Here is a 27,067-nt window from a genome sequence, read left to right on the forward strand (position 1 = left end):
ATAAATCCAAACAATACCCATGGTCTCTGATAACAAAACTATAAATAAATCCAGACAACACCCATGGTCTCTGATAACAAAACTATAAATAAATCCAGACAACACCCATGGTCTCTGATAACAAAACTATAAATAAATCCAGACAACACCCATGGTCTCTGATAACAAAACTATAAATAAATCCAGACAACACCCATGGTCTCTGATAACAAAACTATAAATAAATCCAGACAACACCCATGGTCTCTGATAACAAAACTATAAATAAATCCAGACAACACCCATGGTCTCTGATAACAAAACTATAAATAAATCCAGACAACACCCATGGTCTCTGATAACAAAACTATAAATAAATCCAGACAACACCCATGGTCTCTGATAACAAAACTATAAATAAATCCAGACAACACCCATGGTCTCTGATAACAAACACTATAAATAAATCCAGACAACACCCATGGTCTCTGATAACAAAACTATAAATAAATCCAGACAATACCCATGGTCTCTGATAACAAAACTATAAATAAATCCAGACAACACCCATGGTCTCTGATAACAAAACTATAAATAAATCCAAACAACACCCATGGTCTCTGATAACAAAACTATAAATAAATCCAGACAACACCCATGGTCTCTGATAACAAAACTATAAATAAATCCAGACAACACCCATGGTCTCTGATAACAAAACTATAAATAAATCCAAACAATACCCATGGTCTCTGATAACAAAACTATAAATAAATCCAGACAACACCCATGGTCTCTGATAACAAAACTATAAATAAATCCAGACAACACCCATGGTCTCTGATAACAAAACTATAAATAAATCCAGACAACACCCATGGTCTCTGATAACAAAACTATAAATAAATCCAAACAATACCCATGGTCTCTGATAACAAAACTATAAATAAATCCAGACAACACCCATGGTCTCTGATAACAAAACTATAAATAAATCCAAACAATACCCATGGTCTCTGATAACAAAACTATAAATAAATCCAGACAACACCCATAATCTCTGATAACAAAACTATAAATAAATCCAGACAACACCCTTGGTCTCTGATAACAAAACTATAAATAAATCCAGACAACACCCATGGTCTCTGATAACAAAACAAAAATAAATCCAAACAATACCCATGGTCTCTGATAACAAAACAATAAATAAATCCAGACAACACCCATGGTCTCTGATAACAAAACTATAAATAAATCCAGACAACACCCATGGTCTCTGATAACAAAACTATAAATAAATCCAGACAACACCCATGGTCTCTGATAACAAAACTATAAATAAATCCAAACAATACCCATGGTCTCTGATAACAAAACTATAAATAAATCCAGACAACACCCTTGGTCTCTGATAACAAAACTATAAATAAATCCAGACAACACCCATGGTCTCTGATAACAAAACTATAAATAAATCCAAACAATACCCATGGTCTCTGATAACAAAACTATAAATAAATCCAGACAACACCCTTGGTCTCTGATAACAAAACTATAAATAAATCCAGACAACACCCATGGTCTCTGATAACAAAACAAAAATAAATCCAGACAATACCCATGGTCTCTGATAACAGAACTATAAATAAATCCAGACAACACCCATGGTCTCTGATAACAAAACTATAAATAAATCCAAACAATACCCATGGTCTCTGATAACAAAACTATAAATAAATCCAGACAACACCCATGGTCTCTGATAACAAAACTATAAATAAATCCAGACAACACCCATGGTCTCTGATAACAAAACTATAAATAAATCCAAACAATACCCATGGTCTCTGATAACAAAACTATAAATAAATCCAGACAACACCCATGGTCTCTGATAACAAAACTATAAATAAATCCAGACAACACCCATGGTCTCTGATAACAAAACTATAAATAAATCCAAACAATACCCATGGTCTCTGATAACAAAACTATAAATAAATCCAGACAATACCCTTGGTCTCTGATAACAAAACTATAAATAAATCCAGACAACACCCATGGTCTCTGATAACAAAACTATAAATAAATCCAGACAACACCCATGGTCTCTGATAACAAAACTATAAATAAATCCAAACAATACCCATGGTCTCTGATAACAAAACTATAAATAAATCCAGACAACACCCATGGTCTCTGATAACAAAACTATAAATAAATCCAGACAACACCCATGGTCTCTGATAACAAAACTATAAATAAATCCAAACAATACCCATGGTCTCTGATAACAAAACTATAAATAAATCCAGACAACACCCATGGTCTCTGATAACAAAACTATAAATAAATCCAGACAACACCCATGGTCTCTGATAACAAAACTATAAATAAATCCAAACAATACCCATGGTCTCTGATAACAAAACTATAAATAAATCCAGACAACACCCATGGTCTCTGATAACAAAACTATAAATAAATCCAGACAACACCCATGGTCTCTGATAACAAAACTATAAATAAATCCAAACAATACCCATGGTCTCTGATAACAAAACTATAAATAAATCCAGACAACACCCATGGTCTCTGATAACAAAACTATAAATAAATCCAGACAACACCCATGGTCTCTGATAACAAAACTATAAATAAATCCAGACAATACCCTTGGTCTCTGATAACTATAAATAAATCCAGACAACACCCATGGTCTCTGATAACAAAACTATAAATAAATCCAGACAACACCCATGGTCTCTGATAACAAAACTATAAATAAATCCAAACAATACCCTTGGTCTCTGATAACAAAACTATAAATAAATCCAAACAACACCCATGGTCTCTGATAACAAAACTATAAATAAATCCAGACAATACCCTTGGTCTCTGATAACTATAAATAAATCCAGACAATACCCTTGGTCTCTAATAACTATAAATAAATCCAGACAACACCCTTGGTCTCTGATAACTATAAATAAATCCAGACAACACCCATGGTCTCTGATAACAAACTATAAATAAATCCAGACAACAACCATGGTCTCTGATAACAAAACTATAAATAACTCCAGACAACACCCATGATCTCTGATGGCCCATGTGTGTCTTCAGACATAATGTTTCATGAAGTGTTCTTTATACTGATGATTTATTTTGCTACAATTTATTAACTACACACTTGTATCTCAGAACAGCTAGTATGGGTATTAACACTTTTGTTGATAAGCAGAGAACATTTCAATCTTCCTAGGTCATCATCAGGTCATCTTTTTGTTAGCCTGAAGATGACCTAGGAAGGTCGCAACATTGTTCTCTCCTTATCAGTAAAAGTGTTAATACCCATACCAGCCGTTTTTAGATACATTTTTATCTCAAGAGGTTTCTCGTCATCAAGAATAACTACACACCTATTGGTACATTTTGTAGAAGAGCTATTTATTACCTCTGTCAAGTACAATCATCTTTCCAATCTTTGAGTCTTCCTTCTTTGTAATTTTAGTTTCTTCCTCTAAAGTTTCCATCAAGTCAAACACCAACTTTATGGAAAAGAATTACAAAATTATCAACTAGTGTCAACAGCTTATAATCACTTTTTAAGCAAAATAAATTAATAAATTGTCATCTATTAAACTTCACATAAAACTTTAAACAAATGAAACTGAAAACTGGTCAAAACAATTAAAACTGACACTTCTAATTAGCATTTATGAATTCTGTTGAATCTGGTTTTCTTTTAGAAAACCACTGAACAAAAATCAGAAACTTGGGACATTCAAGATCAGATATCACAGTTGGCTGAAGATTTTTTTAAATTCACGTCTTTAAAGAGAGTTTTAAAAACTGTATCATCATACAGTGACATAAATTTTATTGTAAATTAAGCCTTCAGGACTAAAAAATGTGGAAAAATTAAAGAAATCTAATTATTATTTTCAACTTTCTTTAATGGAAACTGGAGTTTACTGCAACACATTTCTAGAGATGTAAAATCACAACCTATATCTGCAGAATGTAAATTAATTAACTAGTTTACCTTCACATGTAAACTTGTAAAATACCATTAGCTCTTGATGAAGTTGTGCTAGCGATACACTGAACTAATAAATATTACATTCTATGTATAGAGGTCATGATTTGGTATACATTTAAAGAAATTTAATGTAAAAAGTCTTTATTAATAAAATAAGCTGTTAATAAACAAAACAAACTAGATGACAGATACAACAGAAAAAAGCAAGTCTACCTTGGCGCAGCGCCCTTGACCGAAACGACAGTGGACAGGACCAAACAATCTCTGTAATTGCACTAAGGAAGAGGCAACTGTGTGGATCCAACCTTGGTCTCCATTCTAATCAGCATCACATTAAAAATTAAAAATGGGTAATTCTACCCACACAAAGTATAATTTTTGTCATGTGAAGAAAACATGCAATTTGTATCTAACACACTTTCAGTCTTATCACACATAATTAAGCACATCCTTTTGTTTAATTATTACCAAAGTCAGAATGACTTGAAGTACATGACTTGTCTGTCAAAGGTTTAATATCACAACTCTACTCTCCAGACGTGTGTCCAACACAAAAACAAATACCTCTTCTGTACCCTGTCAAAGGTTCAATATCACAACTCTACTCTCCAGACGTGTGTCCAACAGAAAAACAAATACCTCTTCTGTACCCTGTCAAAGGTTCAATATCACAACTCTACTCTCCAGACGTGTGTCCAACAGAAAAACAAATACCTCTTCTGTACCCTGTCAAAGGTTCAATATCACAACTCTACTCTCCAGACGTGTGTCCAACACAAAAACAAATACCTCTTCTGTACCCTGTCAAAGGTTCAATATCACAACTCTACTCTCCAGACGTGTGTCCAACACAAAAACAAATACCTCTTCTGTACCCATCATTCACTACTGGTCAAGTTTTTTTACTTGTGATAACCCTGGTTACAGAATGTTGCTCTGTAATTGCATTGTAGAAATCTTTAGAATATACTAAAAAGGCAACTGAGAAATGCATCTAGTAGTTTAAGTGGTTCCTCTATAGATGTCATAAAATGAAACCCATTTGTACTTATTTCTTGTGTTGTAACAGCATATCAACTGTGATGTGTGGCTGGTGGCTTTTGTTTGATAGATTCATATATTACCAACTTCCAGTCAGTATGAAGATACTATTTAAATGTGCTACATTTATATGCTGTTTTCAACTCGGAAGTTATCTTAAATTTCCAGATGTTTAACTTACAATTACAATTTTAACCTCAAAATATGTCACAATTCACAAAACAAAAATCCTGTAACATGTATTATTCCATTTTTTTTATTATGTCAGGACAATAATAAATCACTGAAATTTTATTTCATTTGTTACATTTCATCGACTGTGACAAAACACCTCCATTTGTCACATACCAAATACTGACTGTAGCACTTTTGACAGTTGTCTTCAGTTCTGTCAGGTAGTGTTAAATAATATTATGAAGCTACTGTACTGTTTTTGTACATTTGAATCCATGTTGAGTTATTGTGTTCCAACTTTAGCTGTCATTATCAAGTTGTTGAATTTTTATTACCTTTATTTTATTAATATGGTTCACAACCCTCCATATATTCCTATCTTTGATAATGTGGCAAGTCTCAATAACTAATAAAGAGGACACTTTTAGTTGTATCTGTGCTTATAAGTTATTGTACTTCAACTAAATTACAACAGGAAGACAAGACGTGTGATTAGATGATGACAAAGGATAATAGATCGATACGTAAACTGTAAAACATTCTAAACTATATAATGTAAGTAATGTTTTATAATTTCACACACTAGAATTAATAACATTAATGGTACATTATATTTTCAATAGAAAATTAGTAACAAAAGAGTTAATCCATTTGTTAACAATCTGACTGCTGGTAATATATCGTACAATCTTGGTGACATGAAATATTAGACACTACATTTGTCTTTCACACTTACAAGGTAAAATGATGAGAAAAAATCTGAGATCTCCAAGGAAAATATATCATTATCCAGTGGTATTAGGCCTAATGGATACTCCAAAAGAGTGGCTTCATCATAAACGCCCTCCTGTTCCAGAATCAGTTCACATACATGCAACTAAAGAGCAGAAAGAGACAATTCCATTTCAAGCTATTCTTGTGACTTATTCAGACTTTTCTGTACAATAAGTATCCTAGTGTAAGTGTTAACTTTTCCGAAGGAGTTTTTTTTATACTTTAAGCTGTTAATAAAGTTCATAAATTTGAATTAAATTGTGAATTCTGTGCAGTCTACATAAATTTGGCTTGTAATTTTGTCAACAAATAATATGAAACTGTTTTTAACCCTGTAAGGGAGACTTCATTTCTATTTTAAATTCTAGAAAATGATATTTTGTTCAAAATGAATACTTTTACAAATTTAAAAGCTGTCAGTAATTTTAAATTCAGGAAATGTCTACGTTCTGTCAGTAGTTTTAAAGCTAGGAAATGTTTATGTTCTGTCAGTAGTTTTAAAGCCAGGAAATGTCTACGTTCTGTCAGTAGTTTTAAAGCCAGGAAATGTCTAATTTCTGTCAGTAGTTTTAAAGCCAGGAAATGTCTAATTTCTGTCAGTAGTTTTAAAGCCAGGAAATGTCTACGTTCTGTCAGTAGTTTTAAAGCCAGGAAATGTCTATGTTCTGTCAGTAGTTTTAAAGCCAGGAAATGTCTATGTTCTGTCAGTAGTTTTAAAGCCAGGAAATGTCTACATTCTGTCAGTAGTTTTAAAGCCAGGAAATGTCTACGTTCTGTCAGTAGTTTTAAAGCCAGGAAATGTCTAATTTCTGTCAGTAGTTTTAAAGCTAGGAAATGTCTACATTCTGTCAGTAGTTTTAAAGCCAGGAAATGTCTAATTTCTGTCAGTAGTTTTAAAGCCAGGAAATGTCTACGTTCTGTCAGTAGTTTTAAAGCCAGGAAATGTCTATGTTCTGTCAGTAGTTTTAAAGCCAGGAAATGGCTACATTCTGTCAGTAGTTTTAAAGCCAGGAAATGTCTACGTTCTGTCAGTAGTTTTAAAGCCAGGAAATGTCTACGTTCTGTCAGTAGTTTTAAAGCCAGGAAATGTCTAATTTCTGTCAGTAGTTTTAAAGCCAGGAAATGTCTACGTTCTGTCAGTAGTTTTAAAGCCAGGAAATGTCTAATTTCTGTCAGTAGTTTTAAAGCCAGGAAATGTCTACATTCTGTCAGTAGTTTTAAAGCCAGGAAATGTCTAATTTCTGTCAGTAGTTTTAAAGGCATGAAATGTCTAATTTCTGTCAGTAGTTTTAAAGCCAGGAAATGTCTACGTTCTGTCAGTAGTTTTAAAGCCAGGAAATGTCTACATTCTGTCAGTAGTTTTAAAGCCAGGAAATGTCTACGTTCTGTCAGTAGTTTTAAAGCCAAGAAATGTCTATGTTCTGTCAGTAGTTTTAAAGCCAGGAAATGACTAGGTTCTAAATTGTTGATAGTCTAACATTATTAGCCTCATATATGATTAGTAATAAATCAAAATTTAAAAATAATTATCTAAGTGCGAATAATGTTCCTCAAATATACTAAAAATAAACTCATGGTTCAGATTATGGTGGTTTCAGTTATTACTTAGTTACTTGTACTACCAAAGAAAAGTGACACCTAGAGTTACTGAACAGAAACTAAATAATTTTAAACATACATGACTGAAGGTCAGACAATGAAGACCAAAACTGACATAAACACTGTACAATATTTAGTATTTGGTTATGAGACAGAAAAGTTACAATTCAACATAACGTGTGTGTGTATATAACACTTTGAAGTGACTAAAGATAACAACTAAATATTCACTTTATCTGATACAATCCTTGAAACAACAGCCACCACAAGTAATGTTTGGCTTGTCTAATAATTAATAAGTTATTCACAACAAGTACTAAGTAGCAAATCTTTTGTCCAGAAATTTCCACAAAGTTATACAACAGTTACACATACTAGACGTCCCTAATTTTCAACCAACACATTAAATGGACGGCAGCTATTCTATTCTACAGCGTACACTGCTAATTACTGAGATTGGACTGTCACCCTTATTAAACAGTTGTCGTCCCCAAAGTGCAGATTTCATATTTTTGTACAAATGGCCCACAGCCATGCTAATCAATAGACGACTCTGGTCCAAGGTGCTAACACCGAAAATATTTTATTTTACAAATATAATTTTTATTGTAATGTTTTTGCTTGTTTCTAATAACAGAGAGAGTAGTACAGATGGAGGCAGCTTTCCATCATAGAAGAAGAGAGTAAGGCATATTTACTAGGTCCTTCCCTATGTAGGGTGAGAAAATCAGATCCATACAAAAGTGTAAAGATACCAGTGAAATAAAGACTCACCTTTATAAAAACCACAATTCATCAACTTAATTTTAAACATTGTGAATTTTACAAAAACTATAATAAATCTGAAATGTTAGTTTAACTGAACCAGATACCAAAGTGTTTGATTAAAAAAAGCCAATTACACGTATCTCAAGATGGCTGGTATGGGTGTTAAAACTTTAATTAAAGTTGAAAACAATATTTTGACCTTCTTAGGTCATCTTCTGGTTAACACAGATGTTAACTACCACAGTTTACACATGTTACTTTGTTATTTTTTCTAAATATTTCCTATTTTTCATCATGGAAGTTGGTTACATGTTTTTCTGTACATTTTATAAAGCAGGTACACTTACTTTTCTGGGTACAAAAACAATCCAGAAAGCAACGTCCCTGTTCTGTTGTCGAGCTGCACTGATGTGATCAGCAACCTGTCTGGTTGACGTTATACATGGTCTGATAAGGTAGAGACACCTGCAGGAATATAAATTAAACATTTTTATCACATATTGTACCTCTGAATCACTATATAACCTAATGTGTAAGTAAATCACAGAGAGTATAACTTCTTTTTTTAAATGTGTGACTATGTTATTATTTTTTCTTCATAACTTTAGTGTAATGGAAATATATTAAATTCACATATTCAAGCTCTGTTGAAAACATTATTCCATAAAATAACTGGCTAGATAATTTTGTTTTGTTCTCTTAATAATGGCTGGATAATCATTTGTAATCTAGCAACTTAACATGCTTTATCTAACAGTTAATTATGTTCACACTAATACATACAAGTGACAGACCAGTAAATATTAAAGAATAATAACCTGGAATTGTCCTTTACACCAAAAAACAACTGATTCACACGTGTGTAATGAGGCTAATACAATGAAAGAATTGTGTCTCACATGGAGTTCACAAGTAGAAATTACTTTTTCTAGAATATACACCACTTAATAACAGTATTGATCTCTAAATGAGTAGGAAATCAAGTTCAACTAGAATTATTTTTTACATCAAATGTTTCTGACTGTTTTATTAGTTTGTAATAGATTAAAATTAAATGTTGTTTAATGTATCATGAACAAAGTGTTTGCTGATGGACCTCAGGCCTGGTATAGCCAAGTGGGTTAAAGCATTCGACTCATAATCTGAGGGTCACAGGTTTGCATCCCGTCGCACCAAACATGGTCGCCCTTTCAGCCATGGGGTGTTATAATGTTACGGTCAATTCCACTATTTCATTGGTAAAAGAGTAGCTCAAGAGTTGGCAGTGGGTGGTGATGACTAGCTGCCTTCCCTCTAGTCTTACACTAGTAAATTAGAGATGGCTAGCGGAGATAGCCCTCGTGTAGCTTTGTGCAAAATTCAAAAAACAGACTAACCTCAGCTAAGTGTGCTCTAATGACCCAGTTTTAATTTAATGTTTGTGTTAAATAACCGATACATTTTGGTTGATAAGATATGACAGATATAAGACATGCACATTCCTAAAACCAAGTGATCAAATTCCATTACCTTCTGTTCAAACTTGTCAAGTAAAATTTAGTATATAATTACTCACTTGTTATTTTGACCAGGAGAGAGACCAAAGTCCAGCTTGTAAATCTTTTCCACTCCATACTCCTAGAGTTTCGACACAAAGTAGATGACTTCAAGATATACGTTCAACTAATAGTTAGAAATCTAAAACTGGTCTTATTTCAAGTAACACTTTATTTGAAATGCCATCAAAATCTCGTAAAAACTGGAAGTTAGAGTAACTAGTTTACATAAGAATCTTTAACAAAATGTACCTGGCTAAAATAATATTAACACAGACAATGTTACCAACAAAGTATTTATGTGTATACTAATTATTAAACAGACATTTTTGGCCATACTATTTCTATATATGCTTTATTAAGTAATGCCAAATATAAGAACTTACCCTTAAAACTGTAACGCCAGCAATGTGGTCTAATGGCCCAATTAAACTGTTATCTATAACCAGATCTTTTTTAGACCCAACCTAAAAGAAGTAATAATGACAATTCATTGTCTTAAATTTACAATTTAATTATATATTACATCAAGCATTGTTTTAAAACTTCTAATGACACTATCTAGCGAATGTTTAAATACGAAACTTATACCGTAATGAGCTGGGAACTACTATTATTCATTCAATTTAACTTTTAATTAGCTAGTTTATCTGTTTACCAGTGGTTACACACATGTGGAAGACATTTAGCCAACATTTTTCTAACAGGATCGTTGGCCTCCAGAAAGTACTGCCTTCAGATATGGTGGATGTAGTTATTTTACAGGAAGACTTGATAAGTACATAAATGATAAATGTTGAATTTAAATATTTTCTTTCTGTTTTAAAGTTAAGATGAAAATGTCTTGGTGGACTAACAGGTCCATAGCTGTCATTATGTTTTATATCACATGAGCTGGCAAAGATACAACTTTTTAAAATGTATTCCACAATAGTTTTCCAGCTGTCAGTACATTTTAAAATTCTCATAACAACAAATTCATTTTTACTGCAAAACAAGTTGTATTTTAAAATACTTTTCATCTTATATACATGTATATTCAACCAGATTATTGTATGCTTACTTTGGGTCTATATATAAAAACACTTCAGACAAGACGCTCAACTATCGACAAATTATCAATGTTAATTTTTGTTGCACTCAACTCACGGTGGTGAGAATGAAGTAAACAGATTTTATTTCACTTACATTCAATTTATTTTATTTTTAAAACTATCAAGTTGAATTGAGAAAATTTGGTAGTGGTACATAGTTTATCAATTTGATGGTTATTTTGGTAGTTCAAGCCTGGGTTCGGATAGTCTTGTCACTTGATATCACTTATCATAGTTTATCAATTTGATGGTTATTTTGGTAGTTCAAGCCTGGATTTGGATAGTCTTGTCACTTGATATTTCTTATCATAGTTTATCAATTTGATGGTTATTTTGGTAGTTCAAGTCTGGGTTTGGATAGTCTTGTCACTTGATATTACTTATCATAGTTTATCAATTTGATGGTTATTTTGGTAGTTCAAGCCCAGGTTTGGATAGTCTTGTCACTTGATATTACTTATCATAGTTTATCAATTTGATGGTTATTTTGGTAGTTCAAGCCTGGGTTCGGATAGTCTTGTCACTTGATATCACTTATCATAGTTTATCAATTTGATGGTTATTTTGGTAGTTCAAGCCTGGGTTTGGATAGTCTTGTCACTTAATATTACTTATCATAGTTTATCAATTTGATGGTTATTTTGGTAGTTCAAGCCTGGGTTTGGATAGTCTTGTCACTTGATATTACTTATCATAGTTTATCAATTTGATGGTTATTTTGGTAGTTCAAGCCCGGTTTGGATAGTCTTGTCACTTGATATTACTTATCATAGTTTATCAATTTGATGGTTATTTTGGTAGTTCAAGCCTGGGTTTGGATAGTCTTGTCACTTGATATTACTTATCATAGTTTATCAATTTGATGGTTATTTTGGTAGTTCAAGCCTTGGTTTGGATAGTCTTGTCACTTGATATTACTTATCATAGTTTATCAATTTGATGGTTATTTTGGTAGTTCAAGCCCGGTTTGGATAGTCTTGTCACTTGATATTACTTATCATAGTTTATCAATTTGATGGTTATTTTGGTAGTTCAAGCCTGGGTTTGGATAGTCTTGTCACTTGATATTACTTATCATAGTTTATCAATTTGATGGTTATTTTGGTAGTTCAAGCCTGGGTTTGGATGGTCTTGTCACTTGATATTACTTATCATAGTTTATCAATTTGATGGTTATTTTGGTAGTTCAAGCCTGGATTTGGATAGTCTTGTCACTTGATATTTCTTATCATAGTTTATCAATTTGATGGTTATTTTGGTAGTTCAAGTCTGGGTTTGGATAGTCTTGTCACTTGATATTACTTATCATAGTTTATCAATTTGATGGTTATTTTGGTAGTTCAAGCCCGGGTTTGGATAGTCTTGTCACTTGATATTACTTATCATAGTTTATCAATTTGATGGTTATTTTGGTAGTTCAAGCCTGGGTTTGGATAGTCTTGTCACTTGATATTACTTATCATAGTTTATCAATTTGATGGTTATTTTGGTAGTTCAAGCCTGGGTTTGGATAGTCTTGTCACTTGATATTACTTATCATAGTTTATCAATTTGATGGTTATTTTGGTAGTTCAAGCCTGGTTTGGATAGTCTTGTCACTTGATATTACTTATCATAGTTTATCAATTTGATGGTTATTTTGGTAGTTCAAGCCTGGGTTTGGATAGTCTTGTCACTTGATATTACTTATCATAGTTTATCAATTTGATGGTTATTTTGGTAGTTCAAGCCTGGGTTTGGATAGTCTTGTCACTTGATATTACTTATCATAGTTTATCAATTTGATGGTTATTTTGGTAGTTCAAGCCCGGGTTTGGATAGTCTTGTCACTTGATATTACTTATCATAGTTTATCAATTTGATGGTTATTTTGGTAGTTCAAGCCCGGGTTTGGATAGTCTTGTCACTTGATATTACTTATCATAGTTTATCAATTTGATGGTTATTTTGGTAGTTCAAGCCCGGGTTTGGATAGTCTTGTCACTTGATATTACTTATCATAGTTTATCAATTTGATGGTTATTTTGGTAGTTCAAGCCCGGGTTTGGATAGTCTTATCACTTGATATTACTTATCATAGTTTATCAATTTGATGGTTATTTTGGTAGTTCAAGCCCGGGTTTGGATAGTCTTGTCACTTGATATTACTTATCATAGTTTATCAATTTGATGGTTATTTTGGTAGTTCAAGCCCGGGTTTGGATAGTCTTGTCACTTGATATTACTTATCATAGTTTATCAATTTGATGGTTATTTTGGTAGTTCAAGCCCGGTTTGGATAGTCTTGTCACTTGATATTACTTATCATAGTTTATCAATTTGATGGTTATTTTGGTAGTTCAAGCCCGGGTTTGGATAGTCTTATCACTTGATATTACTTATCATAGTTTATCAATTTGATGGTTATTTTGGTAGTTCAAGCCCGGGTTTGGATAGTCTTGTCACTTGATATTACTTGTTTTCACCCAGAACACTCGGTTTGAACTACTGTTCTGCAGACTAAACTTTCAAGGCCCATATACTTCCATCTCAACCTTTATGATACAAAGATTAGTAACACTTACTGAACCAAATCATACAGTTCAGGTCACAGATACTGTTTCATCATCTCTGCTTCATTTAATAATAGAGTCAATCCTAATTAGCTAAATAGAGACTAAAAAAAAGAACAAGTCAAGTCAGCAGGAAGTCATTAACCAAATGAGGCAATCTCTGACATCCACAAAGCTATCTTTAATACCTAAAGTGCCATTATTGACCATATCAACAAGAAGGAAAAACAGCAACTTCCTGCTGGTACATTTTACAAACCTTTTTTTTTAATATTTATAAATAGGTTGCAAAAGATTTTTAAAAATTGTCAAACTTCTATGTATTATTACAATGAACAATAAATAAAATTACCAAGTTATTATGACTTTAATACCCAAAATAACTTAAAAACATTTCAGAATAATAATAATAATAATAATAATAATAATAATAGAAATGCTTGCATGTAGGCCATTACCATTAATATGTACATTAATGCACCCTTTAAGTAAAAGTATTTAGTAAACATTTTAACAATAATAATTATTTCATTATTTCTGTAAATGGGCAATCTAGGTAATTTAATTTCAAATAACGTTTATCTTATTTACACATGGCATTATGGTATATTCTAAAGATATATAATACATCATAGACATTATAAACATCATAAAGTACATTTAATCTAACATCACTTACCGTTTTAAGTATATTTATGAGACATTTCGCAGACGTTGCTTTAATCAGCTGTGAAAGAGATAATCCATGAGCACTAGTATTACCTGCCATTTAACTGTACATAAACTGTTTAATAATTCCTATTACAAACCTAATCTCTCTCTCACCTCCCTTTTAAATTTTTACTTTTTGTCTTCGCTTGGAAGACTTTTCCTCAAATTCTTGTGAACTTTGCTGCGTATTTTAGTTTGTCTAACGCAGTTTCAAGATTTTGTTTTTAAAACGTAAGTTAGGTATATTACTAAACCAGATGGACTAAATATATACATCCACCCTTTACACAATATTTTTACATTGCTTTAATTTTATATTTCTGTCCTAAAAATTTCTTAGCTACTTACACCCTCTCATACACCCATCTATAACAACGCTCGCCATCTATAGAGAGAACTATTTGTTATAGCAAATGTATATTAAACATTAAATTAGAATCAATTATATTTATTACAAGACAACATAGAACGAAAGGCTTTTACTCCATAAAAATGAAATTCTAATAACAACTAAACGCATCCTGAGGTTATGTTGAGTTTATTGGTTCAACGTTAAAGTTCGTTATATTATATAATGTTGAATCTTTCACTCCTCACAATAAGCTGCGATGTATCGTACAAAACAAAGAATGACATCGGAGCAGTAGGAATTAAAATAACGTTTGTATTCAGTTTGATTACCCTAATACATAAGGGACTTGAACCATAGATATATTTACATTCGGTGCTTTGTTTCTACAAGAGTTATTTGATGAAATAAATGTAAACTAACAATTCCCACTACCATCTCAAGACGGGGAGTAATCTCGGTCGATAACAATTCGTAACAAAAATTTTACTTTTTATTGTTCCTGGGCAGAAAGTGTTATTTCCCAATTAATTATGCCTAAAGTAAATGGAAAAGACTTACTTTTTTCTTGAAACTTTGCTTTTGTGATCTGGAAGCATATAAGAAAAACATGATAGGAGATTATATTGTGGGCTAACACGTGAAAGTGATTTACATTACAGTCGCAAATCTCGAAAAACTACTTACTTCTAATCATTTTTGCATAACTTTAGTATAAATACATGTAAATCTTGATTCATATGTTGTTTTATATATACATTATGTAAATGAAAATGTGCAAATTTGCCCGTTTTTACAAAGAAAATAGGTTAATTTCTAAATTGGAGGGGAAAATGGCCGTTTTCTGTACTTATACAACATAAGCAGTTACGAAATAACACATACTATCCAGGTACAAAATTTGTGTTAGATAGTGTTATTTAATTGAAAAGAAAGTAACCAGTACGCATTCGAATTTACCGAATTTCGTGTGAATTTATTCGACGGCTCTATGTTCTAGTAGTTACTTATCAAGGAACATCAGATCCAATGTTCGGTACGCTAACAACCAAGCCGACACTTTAGTCAAAACGAATATGAAAACTGATATCCTCGAAAGGCAAACTTTCCATAAATAAAATCGCGCCGTTTCTGTTTTTTGTTGTTTGTGTCATATATCTCTTATCTAGATTTTGGTCCTGTGTATTTTTCAAGTTACAGCAAAAATTTAAATTTTATAAGCGATTCAAATAGAAATGCTATTAGTTTAATGGCAACACCAGGTTTCTACCAACGTCTCTTCATTCGTGAAGGAAGTGTAATTCTTATATCTAACTAAGAGGCTAGTTCTGGAATTGAAATACCATATGTAGTACCTCTTGAAGTTCAGTAACTTCTACATGACACCACTTTATCTGACGCCCAACACCTCTGAAAAAGCTAGATATTATAAATCAAGAGCCATATGCACTTCTCAAATGTTTTTCTGTTGCTGTTGGTGTTGTTTATTATTAAGTGATAAGCTACACAAAGGGCTAACTCTATTCTACCTAAAATGGGATCGAAACTCAGTTTTTAGCGGTATTACTCCGCAGATATACCGCTGTGCTACTGGGCCGCACTTTAATGAATCAACCCAATTTTTAACCTCGTAAGTTTTCAGATGTACGTTATCAGACGGAGGGAAGAGTTAAAAAGATTTGTTTTTTTTTAAATTTCGCACAAAGTTACGTGAGGGCTATCTGTGTTAGCCGTCCGTAATTTAGCATTGTAAAGCTAGAGGGAAGGTAGCTAGTCATCACCACTCACCGCCAACTCTTGGGCTGCTCTTTTACCAACGAATAGTGGGATTGACCGTCACTTTATGACGCCCCTACAGCTGAAAGGGCGAGCATGTTTGGTGCGACAGGAATTCAAACCCTCGAGCCTCGGATTACGAGTCGAGTACCTTAACCGGACCACTTAAAAAGAATACAATATAATGTGGGCTTATAACAATAAAAATTAGGTTTCGATACTTGCAGTTAGCAGAAAGCACATTTTGTATATTTTCGCCCAGATAAGGAAGAATCCTAAATGTTTATATTTGTAACAATTTTTAATGATTGTATTTAGTTGCTTGTCTTGAAAAATTGTAAATGATTTATGATAACATAACAAGCAATTGATGACTTTCTTTATTTTACCAGTTTTGTACTTATTTACAAACATTATTCATAAGCATAAAACATAATGGTTTCATAGTAAATGGGCGTTTAATTGGTCAACCGCGCAATAACCTTAAGATCTGTAAGCGTTTATCTAGCGTGATTTTAAAATCTGAAGGAAAAATATCATTAAATTAGAACCGTTAATTTTTGTTATTTCAAACTACATTATTCATTAAGTCGTTAACAAATTAATGAATTTTATTCTACATGTAACTTATATTGTTAAATGTGTATAGCGATCTATTTTCTAAACCTGTAGAAGATTCTTGAGTGTATAAATAAACAACGTACTACGTGTGTAAGTAAAATACTGCTGTCAATTGAATTTTCAAAAACCTCACATTTATATAAAAATTTATAAATCGATGCACCAAGACAGTTTTAATGGTATTATTGGTTTACCACAGTTAGTATACTACAAATCTTGGAAGCTATAACTGTGATAAAGGTTCATTAATCAAAGAAATGCAGGCATTTGACCAGGAAAATTTATAAATTTTGAACATTACAAACCGTTTAACTTCAGTTAATTAGCTTCGGACATTAGTATTTATACGAATACTTTATATAAATTCAGCGAAAAAAAGCTCACATGTGAAAAAGCTTGCAAGCTTCCCGTCAAGTGAAGTGTACTTGTGCATCAATATAAAAATAATTCGATCATCGTGAACCATCGATAAAATATTCAGTTTCAGATCAGATAGAACACTCAGTATTTTTGTAAGTTTGTAAAACTTTTGTATTAAATTATTACTTGTACTAACTCTTATCATAACTTGTATTGTTGTTTGCGTATTAAAATATATCTGTCTTAAGAAAGAAAATTATGTATATCAATCTTGTTGGTAAATACAATAAATTTTACACATTGAATTAATTTCTAAGTTCATATTTCCAGTTCTTTGAAATTGTAAAACGTTAACTTACATGGCATAGCAAATCGGAAATATACACAAGATAAATTATAACACAAAAGTGGTGTAACACTCGTATCATTAACCATAAAAAATTAAAATAATTATCAGATTATCTTCGTGACACATTAAACAATTCTAGTAAGTTAAGACTCAGAGCAAAAAAACAATGTCTACACCGCTTTCTCGTAATTTTCTGTGACGTCGTCGTTTGTTTAAACAATTGATAAAAATGTAAAGTAATATGCACAACAAAATGATCAACAAACATGATACTAACACATATAACCAGAACAAGGAATATGTCCCTTTCTGTGGATAGACCAATGTGGATGGAGAACCATTAAAACTTTCAGCGGTAAAGGTTACAGTTGAAATTTCAAATATTTTGAACGTTTGAGTTAATAATTCTGAATTTTTTGTTGTTGATGAAACACTAGAAAACTCTGATGCTTCCTCATCTGGTGAAGATTGTTCTGTAGTTAATAGATTTAAACTGGTGTTTATTGTTGATACACTAGTACATTCAGAAGAATTCGTTACTTTGACAGATTTACTGAATTTAGACGACAATGGTTCTGAGCCTGATCTTATAGTGGAGGATTCTGTTGAAATTATTTCTTTATTGTATTCTGATGCTAATGATGTAGGTTCCGTGTTTGTTGATGTTATAGTGGAGAATTCTGTTGAAATTATTTCTTCATTGGATTCTGATGTTAATGATGTAGGTTCCGTGTTTGTTGATGTTACAGTGGATGATGATGTTGAAATTATTTCTTCATTGGATTCTGATGTTAATGATGTAGGTTCCGTGTTTGTTGCTGTTACAGTGGATGATGCTGTTGAAATTATTTCTTCATTGGATTCTGATGTTAATGATGTAGGTTCCGTGTTTGTTGATGTTATAGTGGAGAATTCTGTTGAAATTATTTCTTCATTGGATTCTGATGTTAATGATGTAAGATTTGTGTTTGCTGATGTTACTGTGGAAGTTTCTGTTGAAATTGTTTCTTCATTGGATTCTGATGTTAATGATGTAGGTTCCATGTTTGCTGATGTTACAGTGGAAGTTTCTGTTGAAATTAATTCTTCAATGGATTCTGCTGTTAATGATGTAGGTTCCATGTTTGCTGATGTTACAGTGAATGATTCTGTTGAAATTATTTCTTCATTGGATTCTGATGTTAATGATGTAAGTTCCCTGTTTGCTGATGTTACAGTGGAAGTTTCTGTTGAAATTATTTCTTCAATGGATTCTGATGTTAATGATGTAGGTTCCGTGTTTGTTGATGTTATAATGGATGATGCTGTTGAAATTAATTCTTCAATGGATTCTGCTGTTAATGATGTAGGTTCCATGTTTGCTGATGTTACAGTGGAAGTTTCTGTTGAAATTAATTCTTCAATGGATTCTGCTGTTAATGATGTAGGTTCCATGTTTGCTGATGTTACAGTGGAATTTTCTGTTGAAATTATTTCTTCATTAGATTCTGACGTTAATGATGTAGGCTTCGTGTTTGTTGATGTTATTGTGGAAGATTCTGTTGAAATTATTTCTTCATTGGATTTTGATGTTAATGATGTAAGATTTGTGTTTGCTGATGTTACTGTGGAAGTTTCTGTTGAAATTATTTCTTCATTGGATTCTGATGTTAATGATGTAGGTTCCGTGTTTGTTGATGTTACAGTGGATGATTCTGTTGAAATTAATTCTTCAATGGATTCTGCTGTTAATGATGTAGGTTCCATGTTTGCTGATGTTACAGTGGAAGTTTCTGTTGAAATTATTTCTTCATTGGATTCTGATGTTAATGATGTAAGTTCCCTGTTTGCTGATGTTACAGTGGAAGTTTCTGTTGAAATTATTTTTTCATTGGATTCTGATGTTAATGATGTAGGTTCCGTGTTTGCTGATGTTACTGCGGAATTTTCTGTTGAAATTATTTCTTCATTAGATTCTGACGTTAATGATGTAGGCTTCGTGTTTGTTGATGTTATTGTGGAAGATTGTGTTGAAATTATTTCTTCATTGGATTTTGATGTTAATGATGTAAGATTTGTGTTTGCTGATGTTACTGTGGAAGTTTCTGTTGAAATTATTTCTTCATTGGATTCTGCTGTTAATGATGTAGATTCCGTGTTTGCTGATGTTACTGTGAATGTTTCTGTTGAAATTGTTTCTTCATTGGATTCTGATGTTAATGATGTATGTTCCGTGTTTGCTGATGTTACTGCGGATTTTTCTGTTGAAATTATTTCTTCATTGGATTCTGATGTTAATGATGTAAGATTTGTGTTTGCTGATGTTACTGTGGAAGTTTCTGTTGAAATTATTTCTTCATTGGATTCTGATGTTAATGATGTAGGTTCCGTGTTTGCTAATGTTACAGTGAATGATTCTGTTGAAATTATTTCTTCATTGGATTCTGATGTTAATGATGTAGGTTCCGTGTTTGCTAATGTTACAGTGAATGATTCTGTTGAAATTATTTCTTCATTGGGTTCTGATGTTAATGATGTAAGTTCCCTGTTTGCTGATGTTACAGTGGAAGTTTCTGTTGAAATTATTTCTGCAATGGATTCTGATGTTAATGATGTAGGTTCCGTGTTTGCTAATGTTACAGTGAATGATTCTGTTGAAATTATTTCTTCATTGGGTTCTGATGTTAATGATGTAAGTTCCCTGTTTGCTGATGTTACAGTGGAAGTTTCTGTTGAAATTATTTCTTCAATGGATTCTGATGTTAATGATGTAGGTTCCGTGTTTGCTAATGTTACAGTGAATGATTCTGTTGAAATTATTTCTTCATTGGATTCTGATGTTAATGATGGAGGTTCCGTGTTTGCTAATGTTACAGTGAATGATTCTGTTGAAATTATTTCTTCATTGGATTCTGATGTTAATGATGTAAGTTCCCTGTTTGCTGATGTTACAGTGGAAGTTTCTGTTGAAATTATTTCTTCAATGGATTCTGATGTTAATGATGTAGGTTCCGTGTTTGCTAATGTTACAGTGAATGATTCTGTTGAAATTATTTCTTCATTGGATTCTGATGTTAATGATGTAGGTTCCGTGTTTGCTGATGTTACAGTGGAAGTTTCTGTTGAAATTATTTCTTCATTGAATTCTGATGTTAATGATGTAGGTTCCGTGTTTGCTGATGTTACAGTGGAAGTTTCTGTTGAAATTATTTCTTCATTGAATTCTGATGTTAATGATGTAGGTTCCGTGTTTGCTGATGTTACAGTGAATGATTCTGTTGAAATTATTTCTTCATTGGATTCTGATGTTAATGATGTAGGTTCCGTGTTTGCTGATGTTACAGTGGAAGTTTCTGTTGAAATTATTTCTTCATTGAATTCTGATGTTAATGATGTAGGTTCCGTGTTTGCTGATGTTACAGTGGAAGTTTCTGTTGAAATTATTTCTTCATTGAATTCTGATGTTAATGATGTAGGTTCCGTGTTTGCTGATGTTACAGTGGAAGATTCTGTTGAAATTATTTCTTTTTTGGATTCTGACGTTAATGATGTAAGATTTGTGTTTGCTGATGTTACAGTGGAAGTTTCTGTTGAAATTATTTCTTCATTGGATTCTGATGTTAATGATGTAAGATTTGTGTTTGCTGATGTTACTGTGGAAGTTTCTGTTGAAATTGTTTCTTCATTGGATTCTGATGTTAATGATGTAGGTTCCGTGTTTGCTAATGTTACAGTGAATGATTCTGTTGAAATTATTTCTTCATTGGATTCTGATGTTAATGATGTAAGTTCCCTGTTTGCTGATGTTACAGTGGAAGTTTCTGTTGAAATTATTTCTTCAATGGATTCTGATGTTAATGATGTAGGTTCCGTGTTTGCTAATGTTACAGTGAATGATTCTGTTGAAATTATTTCTTCATTGTATTCTGATGTTAATGATGGAGGTTCCGTGTTTGCTAATGTTACAGTGAATGATTCTGTTGAAATTATTTCTTCATTGGATTCTGATGTTAATGATGTAAGTTCCCTGTTTGCTGATGTTACAGTGGAAGTTTCTGTTGAAATTATTTCTTCAATGGATTCTGATGTTAATGATGTAGGTTCCGTGTTTGCTAATGTTACAGTGAATGATTCTGTTGAAATTATTTCTTCATTGGATTCTGATGTTAATGATGTAAGTTCCCTGTTTGCTGATGTTACAGTGGAAGTTTCTGTTGAAATTATTTCTTCAATGGATTCTGATGTTAATGATGTAGGTTCCGTGTTTGCTAATGTTACAGTGAATGATTCTGTTGAAATTATTTCTTCATTGGATTCTGATGTTAATGATGGAGGTTCCGTGTTTGCTAATGTTACAGTGAATGATTCTGTTGAAATTATTTCTTCATTGAATTCTGATGTTAATGATGTAGGTTCCGTGTTTGCTAATGTTACAGTGAATGATTCTGTTGAAATTATTTCTTCATTGTATTCTGATGTTAATGATGTAAGTTCCCTGTTTGCTGATGTTACAGTGGAAGTTTCTGTTGAAATTATTTCTTCAATGGATTCTGATGTTAATGATGTAGGTTCCGTGTTTGCTAATGTTACAGTGAATGATTCTGTTGAAATTATTTCTTCATTGGATTCTGATGTTAATGATGTAGGTTCCGTGTTTGCTGATGTTACAGTGGAAGTTTCTGTTGAAATTATTTCTTCATTGAATTCTGATGTTAATGATGTAGGTTCCGTGTTTGCTGATGTTACAGTGGAAGTTTCTGTTGAAATTATTTCTTCATTGAATTCTGATGTTAATGATGTAGGTTCCGTGTTTGCTGATGTTACAGTGAATGATTCTGTTGAAATTATTTCTTCATTGGATTCTGATGTTAATGATGTAGGTTCCGTGTTTGCTGATGTTACAGTGGAAGTTTCTGTTGAAATTATTTCTTCATTGAATTCTGATGTTAATGATGTAGGTTCCGTGTTTGCTGATGTTACAGTGGAAGTTTCTGTTGAAATTATTTCTTCATTGAATTCTGATGTTAATGATGTAGGTTCCGTGTTTGCTGATGTTACAGTGGAAGATTCTGTTGAAATTATTTCTTTTTTGGATTCTGACGTTAATGATGTAAGATTTGTGTTTGCTGATGTTACAGTGGAAGTTTCTGTTGAAATTATTTCTTCATTGGATTCTGATGTTAATGATGTAAGTTTTGTGTTTGCTGATGTTACTGTGGAAGTTTCTGTTGAAATTGTTTCTTCATTGGATTCTGATGTTAATGATGTAAGATTTGTGTTCGCTGATGTTGCTGTGGAAGTTTCTGTTGAAATTGTTTCTTCATTGGATTCTGATGTTAATGATGTAAGATTTGTGTTTGCTGATGTTACAGTGGAAGTTTCTGTTGAAATTGTTTCTTCATTGGATTCTGATGTTAATGATGTAAGATTTGTGTTTGCTGATGTTACTGTGGAAGTTTCTGTTGAAATTGTTTCTTCATTGGACTCTGATGTTAATGATGTAAGATTTGTGTTTGCTGATGTTGCTGTGGAAGTTTCTGTTGAAATTGTTTCTTCATTGGATTCTGATGTTAATGATGTAGATTCCGTGTTTGTTGGTGTTACAATGGAAGATTTTGTTGAAATTTTTTCTTCATTGGATCCTGACGGCAACGTCATAAGTTTTGTGTTTGCTGATGTTGTTGTGGAAGATTCTGTTGAATTTGTGTTTTCCTTTGATTCATTGAATCCTGATGTATCTGATGTAAAATTTGTGTTTGTTGGTGTTACAGTGGACAATTCTGTTGGATATGTTTCTTTGTTTTTTATAAAGAATTTTTGGGTAAATAACTCCGAATTACTCTTTGTGGAAGTTGGAAAGAAATATTCTGTAGGTACTGTTCTTTTATGATGCACAGTTTGTTGTAGCGTTGATATCTCACTACCTGTGTTTGCTAAAGATATGATGGAGGAATCTGTGAGATTCATTTCTTTATCGACTTTTGTGTATTTTTCTGTTAAGTATTTTGAAACCGTCTTAGTAGACGTGGGAGAATCTCTTGTAACTATTTCTTTCTCGAAGTTTGTAGATTTAGGCGTTACAAGACGTGAAACTATGTTAGTAGACATGGAAGACCTAGATGCAACTACTTCTGTCTCGGGTTTTGTTGAATGTATCTTTGTTGACGTCACAGTAGGAGATTTAGTTGAAATGGTTACTTTATCGAAATTTGAAGATCCCGTGTTTCCTGGTTGTGTATTTCTAGAAGATTCTGACGAAACCTTTTCTTCCTGGTGTTTTGTGTACTTTGTCAATTCTAATTCAGACTTTACACTGATATGTGTTATGATGGTAGATCCTGTTGATATTGGATTTTCTTCTGGCTTTGTTATCCTTGTTGCATCCGTCGTAAATTCAGATGATATAGAACTTGTCTGTGGCATTTCCGTGGATGTTTGAGGAAGGAGTTTTATATAGGCAATCGCAAATGAAATATTTTGATCTTGTGGGATTTTGAGAAGTCTTACATTGATCTAAAGAAAAATATAATGACATCTTGTAAGCACGTTTTTATCCTCCATTAAAACAAATCTTCTTAAACTTCAGTGAGTTGATTACAAAGTGACAAAACAACAACAATAACTATGTCTTAATATTAAATACCTTTAAGGAATTACATGTTAATAGTTTTCCTGTCCGTATATGAAAGCTAGAATTGATAAAAGTTAACAGTTATGAAAATTATAGAATATTAACTCTAATTAATAAATTCGTTGGATATAAGACCTTTACTACTGGTGGTCCTTTGTTTTTTACAGTAAGAGAATTAACACTATATCACTTTATTTGGATGAAACTGCAAAAGTAAACAAACCCTGAATTCTTCACTCTTCCTGATATTTTCCAATGATATTTGAAATGTTTTCCACCTGTTGTTAACAGCTTCATGGAAAATCTCTGGTAGAATCTTTTTAGTTTGCAAGTCAACGCTGAAAGTGAGTCCCTCTGTTAACCAGAGTAACATTTCTAATGTTTTAATTTCCAAGTCCATTGTAACATAATCGCTGGAGAGGATGGCTTGATCATTAGTGCCTCCTAGAAAAGTCACCGCGTAGGAATCTCCTGTCGAAACAGACCAAAGTGTGGATTTACAACTGTGGGAAGCAGAAACATATCTTATACATTGACGCAAGTCATTTCAGAGAGTGTTATTTATATATTCGTATTTTGAACTTTCCAATTAAATTTCAATATACACTTGCGTAAAGACAGGAACAAGTTTTAGTTCAGTGAAATTTTAACTTTATACAAAATAACATTAACATTTTGGTATTTTAAAGCGAAACACGTTGTTTACTTGTTTGAAGTTAAGCACAGGGCTACAAAATGGACTTTCTACCAACCAAAAGTACAAAACTTTGTTTCCAGGTTTGTAAGTCTGTAGACATACTTCTGTATCACTGAAAGAGTCAGATGGAACTGATTTTATTAGAGTGACAGGAAGGGTCCGTAGAATAACAAGATAATCAACAAGACATTTTTTCACAGTAATTATAAATCATTTTATTCTAACTCGTAAGCATTCTTTTTAAGTACAAAAACAGTGAATGTTTTATTTTAGCACAAACGATGATTGCCTTATATAGCTTAAATCTATAGAATTGTACCTTCTCATAGCGAATAGCTTTACCCACGTGACTGGTCGTTATTATTTGAAAGCAAAGCAGGTTTAGCTTTGAGATATCAGCCTACCATTAGAGAAAACCACTTTCGTACACAAGGTAGAAGTATTTCTCTCATGAGCAGACCAGGAATGTTATCTTAGGGGAGTTACACAGATCTATAAGTAGCTAGATTATTGAACATTGCACATACGCCCGGAAAACGAACAAAGTTTGAAAAATTCTGCATTAAAATAAGAAAGTATAGAATGCCATATTGGTGTCCTCGAATATTGGAGTTATTCTAAAGTCCAAAGAACAAGCATAAAAGTTAGCACACCAGCAAAAAAGTCTGACAATCCTTTGGAAAATATACATCAGGGTTAAATTGTCGAGGAAAGTCTTTCTTCACAAAGCATTCTGTGAAATAATGTTCTCAAGAAGACACATACGTGCTATTTTATTATAGTTTTTGAACAACGATATTTACTGACGGTTTTATTCTCTTCAAGATGAACTAAAACACGAAATTAAAATGAGATGTTGGTCAATATCAAAGTCACTTCTTTTGCAGGTTGGGAGAATCATTATTACTTCTTGTTATTAAACACAGAAGTCCGCAGACATGCTGCCGTGCTACTAGGGAAGTGATGGCAAACCTATGCCACGCAAAAATATTATGCTGACAAGCGACATACAATGTCACCTCTTGATTCTTTAAACCTTAACGGTAACCCATAATAAATATACATATATATATAAATAAAATAATTGTCATTATTACCAAATGCAACAGTGAATGATTTTTCCAGTCCGGAAGCAGTGAGAAACGTTCATAGAAAATGTCTCACGCACACTTGGCTCCAGTTTTGCTATTGCGAGAACATGTGACATTGGATGACACGTTTTGAATTCCTCGCAGACCCAGTGTGCACATAAGTATTTGAGCAAAAATAGAAAAACAATACTATTGGTACTAGCTTCGCTGTGTTTATATGTTTGTTACTATACTATTGGTACTAGCTTCGCTGTGTTTATATGTTTGTTACAATACTATTGGTACTAGCTTCGCTGTGTTTATATGTTTGTTACAATACTATTGGTACTAGCCTCGCTGTGTTTATATGTTTGTTACAATACTATTGGTACTAGCTTCGCTGTGTTTATATGTTTGTTACTATACTATTGGTACTAGCTTCGCTGTGTTTATATGTTTGTTACTATACTATTGGTACTAGCTTCGCTGTGTTTATATGTTTGTTACTATACTATTGGTACTAGTTTCGCTGTGTTTTATATGTTTGTTACTATACTATTGGTGCTTAGCTTCGCTGTGTTTATATGTTTGTTACTATACTATTGGTTACTAGCTTCGCTGTGTTTATATGTTTGTTACTATACTATTGGTTGCTAGCCTCGCTGTGTTTTATATGTTTTGTTGCCACAATACTATTGGTTGCCTAGCTTCGCTGTGTTTATATGTTTGTTACTATACTATTGGTACTAGCTTCAGCTGTGTTTATATGTTTGTTACAATACTATTGGTTGCTAGCTTCAACTGTGTTTTATATGTTTGTTACTATACTATTGGTTGGTAGCTTCATTAAATGTTTATATGTTTGTTACTATACTATTGGTACTAGCTTCGCTGTGTTTATATGTTTGTTACTATACTATTGGTACTAGCTTCGCTGTGTTTTGTATGTTTGTTACTATA

At 32.5% G+C, this 27,067-nt stretch overlaps 3 protein-coding genes across 4 annotated transcripts in view; 1 reads left to right on the forward strand and 2 right to left on the reverse strand.

Moving 5' to 3' along the window:
- LOC143243257 (vacuolar protein sorting-associated protein 33B-like) overlaps positions 1-14,668 on the reverse strand; it is an 88,162-nt gene extending 73,494 nt beyond the window's left edge. The window contains exons 1-7 of the mRNA XM_076487105.1: positions 14,244-14,668; positions 10,305-10,385; positions 9,939-10,000; positions 8,731-8,848; positions 5,979-6,119; positions 4,241-4,345; positions 3,440-3,533 (exon numbers count right to left, since the gene is read on the reverse strand). Coding sequence (XP_076343220.1) covers positions 3,440-3,533; positions 4,241-4,345; positions 5,979-6,119; positions 8,731-8,848; positions 9,939-10,000; positions 10,305-10,385; positions 14,244-14,333 — 691 coding nt within the window. The 5' untranslated portion in view covers positions 14,334-14,668. The remainder of the gene's footprint in view (positions 1-3,439; positions 3,534-4,240; positions 4,346-5,978; positions 6,120-8,730; positions 8,849-9,938; positions 10,001-10,304; positions 10,386-14,243) is intronic.
- LOC143242200 (E3 SUMO-protein ligase PIAS1-like) overlaps positions 1-27,067 on the forward strand; it is a 571,445-nt gene that overhangs the window by 454,362 nt on the left and 90,016 nt on the right. The window lies entirely within an intron of this gene.
- LOC143243258 (uncharacterized) lies at positions 18,129-26,287 on the reverse strand. The gene is made up of 6 exons (XM_076487106.1): positions 26,202-26,287; positions 24,564-24,843; positions 23,098-24,222; positions 19,023-23,025; positions 18,712-18,857; positions 18,129-18,203 (listed from the first exon to the last, which is right to left on the reverse strand). Exons 1-6 carry the CDS (start codon positions 26,285-26,287, stop codon positions 18,129-18,131), a joined length of 5,715 nt encoding a protein of 1,904 aa, XP_076343221.1.

The sequence above is a fragment of the Tachypleus tridentatus genome, unplaced genomic scaffold (genome assembly GCF_004210375.1).
Source record: "Tachypleus tridentatus isolate NWPU-2018 unplaced genomic scaffold, ASM421037v1 Hic_cluster_2, whole genome shotgun sequence".
Lineage (NCBI taxonomy): Eukaryota > Metazoa > Arthropoda > Merostomata > Xiphosura > Limulidae > Tachypleus > Tachypleus tridentatus.

Coding starts and splice junctions, on each gene's coding strand:
- LOC143243258 (XM_076487106.1), bottom strand. CDS start 26,287: ATGTGCACACTGGGTCTGCGAGGAATTCAAAACGTGTCATCCAATGTC. Junction 23,026..23,097: donor AATCCAATGAAGAAACAATT/TCAACAGAAACT, acceptor TCCAATGAAGAA/ACAATTTCAACAGAAACTTC. Junction 18,204..18,711: donor TTTCAACAGAAACTTCCACA/GTAACATCAGCA, acceptor TATTAACTACAG/AACAATCTTCACCAGATGAG.